At 38.7% G+C, this 13,913-nt stretch overlaps 1 protein-coding gene across 26 annotated transcripts in view; it reads left to right on the top strand.

Moving 5' to 3' along the window:
* Positions 1–13,913, top strand: part of DCAF6 (DDB1 and CUL4 associated factor 6) — a 127,125-nt gene that overhangs the window by 35,167 nt on the left and 78,045 nt on the right. For 25 of the 26 annotated variants that reach the window (XM_070077388.1, XM_070077391.1, XM_070077387.1 and 22 more), the window contains 2 exons: positions 7,759–7,872; positions 13,173–13,308. In XM_070077388.1, coding sequence (XP_069933489.1) covers positions 7,762–7,872; positions 13,173–13,308 — 247 coding nt within the window. In that variant the 5' untranslated portion in view covers positions 7,759–7,761. Of the gene's footprint in view, positions 1–120; positions 240–7,758; positions 7,873–13,172; positions 13,309–13,913 lie in introns of those variants that run through there. The other variant, XM_070077390.1, reaches the window with a different exon arrangement.

Below are 13,913 nucleotides of genomic sequence, written 5' to 3'. Positions count from 1 at the left end.
GAAAGGGAGAAAGTGTGATCTCCCATCTTACGGATTACTTCCCATATATCCCCAACAACCAGGCTTGGACCAGGCAAAGCTGGAATCCAAGAGATTGATCAGTCTGGGTCTCCTGCATGGATGGCATGGACCCAACCACTTGAACCAATAGCCACTCTGCCTCCCAGGGTACACAACAGCAGGAAACTGGAATTAGGAGTGGATACCAGGATTTGAATCCATGTCCTCCAGTATGGAATGTGGGTATCCCAAGCAGCATCTTTTTTTTCCTTTTTTTTTTTTTTTTTTTTTTTTAAGATTGATTTACTTATTTGAAAGAGTAACAGAGAAGGAGAGATAGAGAGAGCAAGCTTCCATCCTCTGGTTCCCTCCCCAAATGGCCACAATAAGCAAGGAGCCAGGAACTCCATCTAGATCTCCCATGTTGATGCAGGGGCCCAAATGCTTGGGCCGTCCTCTGCTGCTTTCCCAGGTGCATTAGCAGAGATCTGAATAAGTATTGGAGCAGCCAGGACTCAGACTGGCACTCACTGGGATGCCAACATCGTAGTTGGCAGCCTAACCCACGGTGGCACAACACTGGACACTCCCCACTGACACCAAGTGCATCTTTATCACTGCATCGAATTCTACCACACTTATTTTCTGTTTTTTAAAAAATTGGAAGCAGAATAGCTGGGACTTGAATCTGCACTCCAATATGGGATATGGGTTTTCAAACAGTGACTTAACCTACTATGCCATAATGTCTGCCCTATCTTTTTGTCTACCTTAAATTTTTCAAAATTTTCTTTTAGGGGCCAAGAGACAAAGAGACAAGACAGATGGCTCCCATCCATTAGTTCATTCCCTAAATGCCCATAATGGCTAGGATTGGACTAGCGCTTAGGCCAGGAGCCAGGAACTCAATCCAGGTCTCCCATGTGGGTAGCAGTAACCCAGTTTTTTTAGCTGCCATTGCTGCTTCTCATGGTCTTCATTGGTGGGAGTCAGGAGCTAGAGCTGGGAATGAACTCAGACATTCCATTGTGGAATGAGGGCATCTTAACTACTAGATGGAATGCCTGCTACCTGTCTACCTTTCAGATTGCTTGAGAGTTTTGGTTTTTGTTCATTTTGTTTCTGCTGCTTGCTTGGACGTTACACATTCATGTCTTTTACTCTGCAAGTTATCCCAGTTAGTCTCAGAAAAGATTGAACAATGTTGACTGTCACATATCTTCACACTTTTCCTGTGTAAAGGACTTCAAAGCTTTTCTTTTCCAGCTTTATATGTGTACATTGTTCAGAATTTAGTCATATTCTGCTTTCTCTAATGAGTTAGATATTATCATTCTTCTAATAAGCAGTGTTTGTTTATAATTACTTATCTGTGTGCTGATTGCTTTGGCTTATCGTTTTCTGTCGCACACAGATTTTCCATGTAGGATCATTTTGTACTTAAAACACTTCCATTAGCAGTTTCTTTCTAAGAGCTTATTGATAGAACACAATTTTAATTCTTTTTGTTTCCTTCAGTGCTTTCTTCTGTTTTCTTTCCATTGTAGAAAATGTTGTTTTTAATACCAGTTCTTCAAAGATAAATTTGCTGGGTATAGCCATTGTTTGATAGTTAATTCTATTTCAGATGATATTCCATTATATTCTTATTTCCATTACTAAGATTATAAAGTGATAAAGTCAGTCAAATTGTGAGGGTTTTTTTGGTAAATAATTTGTCCATTTTCCTGAAATTTTATTTGTTATCCATGTGAGATATTAGTAATTTTTAAAAATGTAGAAAATTTGAAGTCCATAATAGATCTTTATTACTTGACCATTCTCTCTATCTTTTTGTGTTGTTCTCGATTTATTTTTTAAAAGATTTATTTATTTATTTGAAAGAGTTTCAGAGAGGCAGAAAGAGAGGTCTCTGTCCACTGGTTCAGTCCCCAAATGGCTGCGCAACAGCTGGAGCTGAGCCAATTCAGATGCAGGAGCTTCTTCTGATCTCTCACATGAGTGCAGGGGCCCAAGGACTTGGGCCATCTTATACTGCTTTCCCAGGCCACAGCAGAGAGCTAGATCGGAAGAGGAGCAGCTAGGACTCGAACTGGTGCCCATATGAGATACTGGCACTGTGGGCTGTGGTTGTACCTGCTACATCACAGCACTGGCACCTGGATTTATTATTTTTTTTTTAATGTTTATTTTTATCTTTTTAAAAGGTGGAACAAGAGAGAGGAGAGAAGGGATAGGAGAGAGAGAATGAGAATGAGAGTAAGAATGAAAATGAATGAGTTAATCCACTGGTTCACTCCCTTAGTGGTCACAGCAGCCAAGGCTGGGGGAAACTGAAACCAGTTTGGTCTCCTTTGTAGGAAGCAGGGGCTTAAGCTATCATCTGCTTTTTCCCAGGATATATTAGCAAGAAGTTGGATCAGAAGCATGGCAGCTGTGAGTTGAACTATAATTGCGATATGAGAAGCAGAGGTTGCAAATGACAGCTTAACTCTGTGCCACAATGCCTGCCCATTTGTTTGGATTTTTTGGTTGGATGTATATTAGACCTTATGTTATCCACTATTAAAAACTTTTTGTTGAATTATAAACACATTGGAAAATTAAATAAATCTTAATATAACTCAGTGAATTACTACAAAGCAAATACATCCATGTAACTGTCTACCAGGAATGGAAAATATGAAGTATGGTGGAAATCCTCCCATCCTGGCTTCTGATACCCAGGATTTTTCTATTTTTCTAGTTCCATTATTTTACTGTTTTTGACCTTTATATAAAGCTGAAATATAGTATATATTTTTTGTTTCTTTGTTGTTTTTGTTGTTTCTTTTGCTTAATTTTTTTTTTTTTTTTTTTTTGACAGGCAGAGTGGACAGGGAGAGAGAGACAGAGAGAAAAAGGTCTTCCTTTGCTGTTGGTTCACCCTCCAATGGCCGCCGCGGCCGGCGTGCTGATCTGATGGCAGGAGCCAGGTACTTCTCCTGGTCTCCCATGGGGTGCAGGGCCCAAGCACTTGGGCCATCCTCCACTGCCTTCCCGGGCCACAGCAGAGAGCTGGCCCAGAAGAGGGGCAACTGGGACAGAATCCGGCGCCCTGACCAGGACTAGAACCCGGTGTGCTGGCACCGCAAGGCGGAGGATTAGCCTAGTGAGCCGCGGCGCCGGCCTTAATTTGTTTTTAGTGTTGTATAGTATTCCATTTATGATACCGTAATTGATTTACCTATTTTGTTGAAGGGATTTTGAAAAGTTGTTTTCCACTTAGGAGAACATTGCTTTACATCTTTTGACATGCGCACAAAGACACCTATTTCTTTGGGTGTATACTTAGAGAAAATGGATGGATTAAAGATTAAGTATTTGATTATTTTAGGGGTAATGCTAAATGATTTTGCAAAATGGTAGTAACAACTGATATTCCCATCAGCAGCATATAGGAGTACTTACTGCTCCTCATGTTGCCATCAGTTTTTTGTTTTTTTTTTTTAAGATTTATTTTATTTATTTGAAAGGTAGAGTTACAGAGAGAGAGAAGAGAGAGTTCTTCTATCCGTTGATTCATTCCCCCAATGGCCACATCAGCTGTGGCTCTGCCAGGCTGCTAGGACCCAGGAGCTTCTTCCAGGTATCACATGTGTGCAGGCGCCCAGGCACTTGGGCAGTCTGCTGCTGCTTTCCCAGGTGCATTAGCAGGGATCTGGTTGGGAAGTGAATCAGCCAGGACTCAAATCAGTGTCTGTGTGCAATGTCGGCATCTTCACTTGCTGCATCACAATGCTGGCCTGATAGTTTAATTTCTGTTTTGGTGGATGCATAGTATCACAGTGTGGTTTCAGCTTTCCTTTCTGATGATACTGCTGAATTTGGGCATCTCTTCATGTGATTGACTATTTGGATGTACTCTTTTGTGAAGTATGTATTCAAATTCATTGATTTTTTTTCTTTTGAGTTATATGTCTCATTTCATTATTATAATTGATTCATAGGAGTTTCTTACATCTTCCGCATATGAGTGTATCTTTTCTTGCCCCATGATTGTACTTTTACTATCTCAATGATGACTTTTGATAAACAAAGGTACTTAATATATTTATATTAAACATAATAAAAATATAAAAACAAAACAAAACTATACCTCTTAAATGGCAACCCCTCTTTCCCCCTCTTACTGTTGTCCATGGTGACCATTATTCTACTTTCTAAGAGTTTAACCAGTTTTGATACCTCATAGGAGGAATTATGAAATATTTGTCTTGTTCTAACTGGTTTATTTCACTTTTCATAATGTCTACTGTGTTCATTCATGTTGCAGCATATGTCATAATGTCCTTCCTTTTTAACGCAGGATATTATTGCATTATCTGTTCATACCATGCTTTCTTTATCCATTCCTCTGAGGACAGACATCTAAGTTGCTTTCCTTTGACTGTTGCAAACATTGTTGTAATGAACGTGATATGCAAATATCTTTAAGGTCCTGTTTGCAGTTCTTTTGGATGTATACCTAGAACTGGAATTGCTGGATCCTGTAGTAATTCTATTTCAAATTTTTAAATAAACTTAAAAGTGTATTTAAAAATTTTTATTTTCATTTTATTCGAAGGTTGGGGGACGGATAGACAGAGGTCTTCCATTCCTGAATGTTCATAATGGCCACTCCTGGGACAGGCTGAGGCCAGGAGCCTAGATCTCAGTCTGGATCTCTCACATGGATGAGAGAGAGTCTTGTACTTGGGCAGCTATCACTTGCATCTCAGGGTGTGCTTTAGCAGGATGCTGTGATTGGAAGCAGAGCTAGGACTCAAACCTAAGCAAGCCAGTATGGAATGTGGTTGTCCTAAGTGGCATCATGATGCCACCCACCCACCCCTGTTTTTAATTTTTTAAGATAAACTTCCATATTGTTTTCCATAGCAGTTGTACTGTTTTCGCATTCTCACTAACAGTGTATCAGTATACCAATTTCTCCATTTTTTATCAACATTTGTTGCTATCTGTTATTTGTTTTACTGGTTATTATAATGGCCACGAAGTGATATGTATCTTAGTTTTGTTTTGATTTCATTTCCCTAAAGATAATTGATCACGAGAATCTTTTCATATACTTTGGCCATTGTGTATCTTTTTCCAGAAGTATTTATTCATATCGTTTGCCTATTTTTATTAGCATATTTTTATTGTTAAGCTGTAGATTGCTTAATGTTTATCTCATATATGGTTTGCAAACATTTACACCCATTCCTTAAGTTTCCTTTTCACTCTGTTTATTAATTCCTCTACTCTATAGTTCTAAGTTTGATGTAGTCCTGTGTGTTTTTGCTTTTGTTTTCTGTGTTTTTGGTGTCATCTAGGAAATTGTTGCCGAATCCAATGTCTTGAAGATTTTTTCCTATCTTTTTTTCTAGGAGTTTTAGACTTTCAGGTCTCACGTTTAGATCTTGAATCCATTCTTGACTTAGAAATAAACTAAGAGTCCAACTTCATTTTTTTGTTTGTGTATGGAAATACAGCTTCATTTCTTGAAAGTACTGTTTTCCAATGTGAGTTCTTGGCAACTTTGTTGAAGATCATTTGACAATTTCTGGGTTTGCTCTTTGCTTCATTGGTTTGTATGTCTTTTTTGTACTGGTGTCACACTGTTGATTACTGTAGTTACATAAAATGTTTTGAAATCAGGAAGAGTGATCCCTACAGCATTGCTCTTCCTTCCCAGAATTGTTGAAACTATTGGGATTCCTTTTGAGATTTCATGTGAATTGTAGGATTTTCTATTTCTGCTGGCAATGCTATTGGGATTTTGACTGAGATTACATTAAATATGTAAAATGCTTTCTGTTGTATGAACATTTTAACAACATTCTTTCATTCCTTGAACATGGAATGACTTTCCATTTGTTTTATTTGATTTCTTTCAGCAATGTCTTTTAGTTTTGAAGGTACAGATCCTTTACCTCCTTGGTTAAATTTACTCCTAAGTATTTTACTTTTCTGAAGTTAATGTGAATAGGATTTCTTTTTTTTTTTTTTTCAGAATGTTCATTTTTAATGAACATTTTAATGTATATAGATTGATAGTGTCATTTTTTATGATTTATCTATTCTTGCCTGGAAGTGGGGTATTGAAATATTCTATTTTACTCTTACTATATATGTCTTCCTTTAGTTCTATTTATATTTGTTGTTATATATTTCGGTGCTTGTGTGTGTGTGTGTGTGTATTATTGTTATACCACCGTCTACGTTAGCAGGAAGCTGACGACAGGAGGCAAAGTCTAAATTGAATGCAAGCACTCCAGCATAAGATATAGGCAACTTAACAGGTGTCTTTTTTTTTTTTTTTTTTAAGATTTATTTATTTATTTGAAGCTGCGAGTCACACAGAGTGAGAAGGAGAGGCAGAGAGAGAGAGAGGTCTTCCATCCGATGGTTAACCCCCTAATTGGCCACAATGGCCATAACTGAGCTGATCTGAAGCCAGGAGCTTCTTCCGTGTCTTACAGGGGCCCAAGGACTTGGGCCATCTTCCACTGCTTTCCTAGGCCACAGCAGAGAGCTGGATCAGAAGTGGAGCAGCTGGGACTCGAATTGAACCAGCGCCCATATGGGATGCCAGCACTGCACGTGGCACTCTACCAGCTACACCACAATGCTGGCCCCCTACCTCTTTTTTTTTTTTTTCTGGGAGAGATTGATTTGTTTATTAGAAAGGGAGCGTTGCAATGTCACAGAGAGGGAGAGACAGAGAGAGCTTTAATCTACTGGTTCACTACCAAATGACTGCAAAGACCAGTACTGGGCTGCGCCAAAGTCAGGAGCTTGGAACTTTATCTTGGTTTCCTGTATGGGTGGCAGCAACCCAAGCATTTGGGCATGTTTCATTGCTTCCTCAGGCACATTACTAGGGAGCTGGATTGGAAGTGGTACAAGCAGGATTTATATCAGCATCTGTATGGGATCCCAACATTGGAGGCAGCAGCTTAACCCACTGTACCACAACCCTGGCCCCTTAACTGGCATCATTTTTTGTTCTTGTTATTGTTGTTGATTTATTTAATTATTTGAGAGGCAGAGTTACAGAGAGAGGAAGAGACAGAGAGAAAGATACTTCATCCACTAGTGGTTAACTCCCCAGATGACCGCAACAGCTGGTGCGCACGGGTCAGTCCAGAGCCAGGAGCTTCTTCAGGTTCTCCCACATGGGTGCAAGGGCTGACACACTTGGGTCATTCTCCACTGCCTCCCCAGGCCACTAGCAGAGACCTGGATCAGAAAAAGAGCAGCTGGAACAGGAACCCGGTGCCCATATGGGATGCTGGTGATGCAGGCAGAGGCTTAACCTACTACGCTACAGTGCTGGCACATTAACTGGAATCTTAATCTTTATGCTAACTTGCCCTCCATATCACATATTTGTAGTGCAATGATCAATTCATATACATACAGAATATATAAAAATTAAGTTTTAATAGTTTGAATGATCTGCATAGGGAAGAATTGTCAAAATTGGTGAAAGTTTGTCATTATAAAGAACTTCGTATCTGAAGGTTTATTAATTCTAATTTCAAAGAAATGAATCATGAACTCAGTAGTTTTTATGTATTTTCATCTGTTGTACTGTTTTAAATCAGTATGGATAAGTGATAAAAAACAATGTTTTATGTTCCTTTTACTTTTGTTTTTTGAAATTGTACTGTGTTTTAGAGCCATTGTTTTAAATGTTCTATGAGATAACCTGTACTTTGTTTTCATCCTCAGATTATGACTGTACCAAATGACCCTTATACTTTTCTATCTTGTGGTGAAGATGGAACTGTTAGGTGGTTTGATACACGCATCAAAACTAGCTGCACAAAAGAAGATTGCAAAGATGTAAGAATCCAATTTTTGAACAAATGTTACAGAATAAATTGATTACAATTATTTTTAGACTGCAAATTTTTTCTGAGAAATGAAATTATGAGTTAATATCTTATAATATTTTATTTTGCTTATATCTTCAATGAATATATATTTTATGATCCCAAAAATGATTAATGAAAATGTTAATATTGAAGTCTAACTTACATTTTAATGATTTATTAAAACCTATTTGTAAAAATTTGCATGCTTGCTCAATGTACTCTTACTTTAAAAACTTGAAGGTTATCAATGTATCTTATTTATTTGTAGTACTGTCCTTTTCCTGAAGATCTTAATTGGTTTCATTTTCAGTTCTAGAATTGGGCAACACTTCATTCTGTAAACTAAAATAAGTATTCTGATGGGTTAAGCAGAGAAGATTGATTTTATAGATAGATATAGATAGAAAGCAGAAACAAAAGAACAAAAAGTGATCTGTTAAAAGTTACTTCCTGGCCGGCACCGTGGCTCACTTGGCTAATCGTCCACCTGTAGTGCCAGCACCACGGGTTCTAGTCCCGGTTGGGGTGCCAAATTCTGTCCTGGTTGCCCGTCTTCTAGTCCAGCTCTTTGCTGTGGCCCGGGAAGGCAGTAGAGGATGGCCCAAGTGCTTGGGCCCTGCGCCCGCATGGGAGACCAGGAAGGGGCCCCTGGCCCCTGGTTTCAGATTGGCGCAGTGTGCCGGCCGAGACGGCCATTTAGGGGTTGAACCAACGGAAGGAAGACCTTTCTCTGTCTCTCTCTCACACTGTCTAACTCTGCCTGTTAAAAAAAAAAAAAAGTTACTTCCCTTATAAGGTGGGGACTGGCAGATTAAACAATAAGGAAAATAACTAGTAATAGCAGGTTGCTTCCTTTGTGCAAGAATTAAAGCTGAAGCAACTTCATTGTCATGCCAAGTGAAACTGATGTGTTTGAGAAACTCTTAGTCCTCTAAGCCTTGTTTCCCACAGGTTTGGATAAACAGCTTACTTTCAGTTTTGTAAAATGGAACTTTGACATGCATGACACCATTTTGATTTTTAGCCCAGTTTGGTGGGGCCCAGTACCTGAGCTTAGTCCAAAACTGCAGCCCTCTCCAATTTTTATTTAGAAATATCCTCCCCTTTTGTAGTATGATTAAAACTTAGGGCATTAGTCTTGTATGAATTTCTATCAGTTTGCACATTCACTGAAGATAATTGGCTTATCAAGTAGGTGTGATAAAGGCTTCTGGTAGTTTAGTGTCTTTTTTTTATCCTTTTAAACCAAGAATTATTTCTTACCTTCTTTTGTAAAGAAATAGATGTAGCCTTTTATCAGCATGTGCATTCAAATTTAGCTTACTTCTCTAAAAATATCTTTACTATAATTTTTTTTACTATTTTTTAATTTATAGATGGTATGTTGAATGACTCATTGAGTCTTTTGAATCCAGATAACTAACCCAAGTGTTTTTTGTTGTCAAACATGATTTAGAGCAGTTACTTTATTGTTAAATAATTTTTGAAAGGAATAAATAAGAATATGCTCAGTATATTTTTACTAAAAGTTAGCAAACAATCTAAAAAGAATTACTAGTAATCAGGTTAAGAGGTTGCTAACCAACCTGTACTCCGCTTTTTTATGTTTTTAAAAATTTATTTGATTTATTTGAAAGGCAGAGTGATACAGAGAGACAGAAATCTCCAATCCACTGGTTCACTCCCCAGATTGCTTGACCAAAGCCAAAAGCCAGGAACTCCATCCAGGTCTCAGACATGAGTGGCAGGGGACCAAATACTTGATCCATCTTTGACTGCCTTCCCAGGTACAGTAGCAGGGAGCTAGATCAGGAGTGGAGCAGCTAGGACTCGAACTAGCAGTCAGATATGGGATGCTGGTGTTCTGTGCCACTGTATCAGCCTCTGTAATCAGTTTTTCTGTTACATTTATTGTATGTATGCTGATATACATATACAAATAGAAAAGCATTGAACTAAGTATAGAAGTAAGTTTAGAATATCAGGTTATTAGGAATGTTTGGTATACTTGTTCCTTAGAAAATAGTATATACTAAAATCAGTTGTTTCAGTTTTTAAAAAATCAGTTGTGTTATTTTATTTGATGTATTTGAAATGCAGAATAACAGAAACATAAACATCGATCTTCCATCTATTTGTTCACTCTCTAATTCTTACAACAACCAGGGCTTGGCCAAGCTGAAGCCATGAGCCCAGAGCTCACTCAGTCTGGGTCTTCCATGTGTGTGGTCGGGATCCAAGTACTTGAGCCTTCACTTGCTGCCTCCCAAGGTTAACATTAGGAAGAAGCAGGATCAGAAGCAAAGGAGCCTGGGACTCAAACCCAAATGATGTCCTAGCCATTGCACCAAATGCCTGCCCTCCAAATTCTTTTATTTTAGTGTATAATGTAGCAGAATTTAGTTGTGCTTTTCTGAACACAAACCCCTTGAAAATAGGAATTCAAGGTTAAGAAATCAAAGCTTTTGTTGTAAAATGATTTATTTATTTGAAAGGCAGAGTTACAGAGAGACAGAGAAAGATTGAGATCTTCCAATCGCTGTTTGAATCCCCAAATGGCTACAATGGCTGGAGTTGAGCTGATCCGAAGCCAGTATCAGGATCTTTTTTCGGGTCTCTACATGGGTACAGGGCCCCAAGCACTTGAGCCATCTTCTGCTGCTTTCCCAGGTGCATTAACAGGGAGCTGGATTGGAAGTAGAGCAGCCAGGACTTGAACCGGAGCCCATCTGGGATTCCGGCACTACAGGCACTGACTTTACCCTCTATGCCACAGTGCTGGCCTCAGTAAATCTTTTCATTTATATATAAAAGTCAGTAGACAACAAAGAATATAAGGAAAAACTGGTAATTAGGGTCATTCATAACCATTAAAAACTTAAGAGTTATGGAAGACGTGGTAAATCAATTTCATGTATTAAGAGCAGTGTTCTGGAAATAATAAATTAGTAAAGCTTACAGAAAATTTAAAACCAAGGATATATCAGGGGCGATAGCTTTTATATTTTCTAATGCTTCTGCAGAGATACGTGATGACATTCTGGGAAGATCTGTTTTTTGCAGAATCTGTATGTACAAAAGCACTTCAAACGGCCCGCACTGTGGCATAGTGGGATAAGACTCCACCTGTGGTGCCATCATTCCATATGGTTATCGGCTGTAGTCCCGGCTACTCCTCTTCTGAGCTAGCTCTCTGCTGTGGCCTAGGAAAGCAGTAACAGGTGGCCAAGTGCTTGGGCCCCTGCACCCATGTGGGAGACCTGGAAGAAGCTTCTGGCTTTGGATTGGCACAGCTTTGGCTGTTACAGCTATTTGGGGAATGAACTACTCTACCTCTCAGATTAATTAATTTTAAAAAAAGCATTTCAAAAAGTTCATGGAAAATGAAATTAAGTTTATTTTGGTGCAAAAATGTTTAGAAATCTTTGCATATATGTGGGCCAATCAACCTGATTGGCCAGTGAGCAAACAGATACGGCCAGGTTGGGGAATAAGGTCACACAGGGGTGAGGCAAAAGGTATGGTCTCCAGCTCACACACCTGATCACTTTTATCCTGTGTGCCTGCCTACATCACTCTCTACTAAGAGACACCACCCCCTCAATCCCAAGGAATGTTGAGGGCATAGAATCATATCTTCTGTAGCTGCTTCCCACTTATGAGGGGTGCAGTGCAGGCCCTGCTGACCAGGTCTGGAAGTCTGCTTATCTCATCCAACAAATTTGCTCCACAAGCTGGAGCAGTCTCCGTCACCGCCAATGTCCTTGTCTCCTGCATGGTCCATCATGACCAAAGTTCAAGTATCAGGAGCCAGACACGTGGAGGAGCATGTAGGCCAGGAAGCATGGGGTTGGCCCAAAGGTCACACGCCCTGGAGGCTCAAGGCCGCACCAGCCCATGCTGGCAAAACGCCAAAAAAAGAAAAAGGCTAAGTGGGCTTTCAAAAAGTCCATGCAGAATGCCTATTATAAAAAACTCTGTGTGGATTTCCAAAATTTTTTTTTTCACTAAAACAAACTTTATATTTCAATAACACTTCCCCCACAAACTTTTTAGAGTTCCCTCATACGTATTACTTTGCTTTTGAAATGTTAAGAGTATACAACATTAAAATCAGTTCAGAGTATTTTTGTTGTTTTTTAATAACAATTATTATCATTGAAATACTGTAAGTACCATATAAAATGATCATTACTACTTACTGGAGACAGAGGTGGTTTATATCTTCCAAGTTAACTGCCACATGAACCAATAACAGGCATTTCTGATAGCATTCATCCATTACATTGGTGGTGTATGAGTTTTTACATTTCCTAAGATGTTCATTATTCATGACCATGGGAATATTTAGCAAGTATTTCTGAGAAACATTTTAAGTTGTATTATAATAGTGGCATATGTGATATAGCTAGTTTTAAAATGAGGTTCAGGGGCTGGCCCCATGGCACAGTGGGTTAATCCTCCACCTGTGGCGCTGGCATCCCATACAGGCACTGGTTCTAGTCCCAGCTGCTCCTCTTCCAGTCCAGCTTTCTGCTATGGCCTGGATGGTAGTAGAAGATGGCCCAAGTGCTTGGCCCTCTGCACCCACATGGGAGACCAGGAAGAGGCACCTGGCTCCTGGCTTCGGATCAGTGTAGCTCCGGCCGTTGCGGCCATCTGAGGAGTAAACCAATGGAAGGAAGACTTTTCTCTCTATCTCTTCCTCTCACTGTCTGTAACTCTGCCTCTCAAATAAATAAATAAAATCTTTGAAAAAATAAATAAAATGAGGTTCAAATTGTGGTAATACAGGTCATGAGTTTCTTGAATTATTATCAGCGTTTGTAACTGCCACTGATCTGGCATAATTATTAAGTATTTTAATCATATTTGGGAATAATTTTTATTTTCCTCTTCAGAATGAATTTTGTATTGCTCAAAAATGACTTTTTAATTTATAATCATTTAATATTTCCATCTTTTTTTTTTTTTGCTTGGATCATAACGTCAGTGGGCAGTAACTTAAAGTGTTTTCTCTAGCATGATAAATTTTTAAGGCAGAATATCCACTCAATATAATTGTTTTGGTTTCACACAGCACAATTGTTAGAAATACTAATAGAAAAATAAGTTAAAAAGAAATCATATTATTGTTTTTCTCCTTTTTTTTTGCTGTCGTAGGATTACTAAGAAAGGTTATTTTCTTCCAGATGAAGTATTGATGTATGTCATCATCTGAATTGAGTAGTGCATTTATGTAACTGGCACTGTTACTATCTTTTGTAGGACATTTTGATTAACTGTCGCCGTGCTGCCACCTCTGTAGCTATTTGTCCGCCAATACCATATTATCTTGCTGTAGGTTGTTCTGATAGCTCAGTACGAATATATGATCGTCGAATGCTGGGCACAAGAGCTACAGGTAAGCAGGTAATATTAGAGAAAATAACATTCTAATCTAAAGGCTAAATCTTCAACATTTTCAGTTTTAAATATTTTTGTTGTAAAATTTACAAATAGCACTTCACAAAATTAAGATGATAGTTTTACAGTTCATTTTACCATTTTAAAAACTTGGTGTATTAGTTTCACAGGACTGCCATGACAGGTTATCACAGAACAGATATCTTAGTACAACCAAAATTTGTTCTTGCACAGTTCTGACAGCTTGTTGTCTGGAAACAAGATACCTTAGGGTTGGTTCTAAAGGCTCTGAGGAAGAATCCATTTCATGCCTGTCTCCTGGCTTCAGGTGGTTGCTGCTGATTCTTGGCTTTCCTTGGTTTTTCAATGTATCACTGCAGTCTCTGCCTCCATCTTTATGTACCATCCTCCCAGTCCTTCTGCCATATTTCCAAATAAGATCACATCCAGAAGTTCTGTGTAGACAGGAATTCTGGAGGGTGAACTCTGCCATTTTTAAATCAAGAATGATCAATATCATGCAGAGGAAAGTTATAACAGTGATTTCAGTATGTATTAATGTATAGTGTGTGTGATCTATCTATTCCTGTTTAGCTTAGTACT

This window comes from Oryctolagus cuniculus, chromosome 7, assembly GCF_964237555.1.
Source record: "Oryctolagus cuniculus chromosome 7, mOryCun1.1, whole genome shotgun sequence".
Taxonomy (NCBI): domain Eukaryota; kingdom Metazoa; phylum Chordata; class Mammalia; order Lagomorpha; family Leporidae; genus Oryctolagus; species Oryctolagus cuniculus.
The sequence above is the reverse complement of the archived record's forward strand: the minus strand, read 5'-3'. Positions and strand labels throughout refer to the sequence as shown.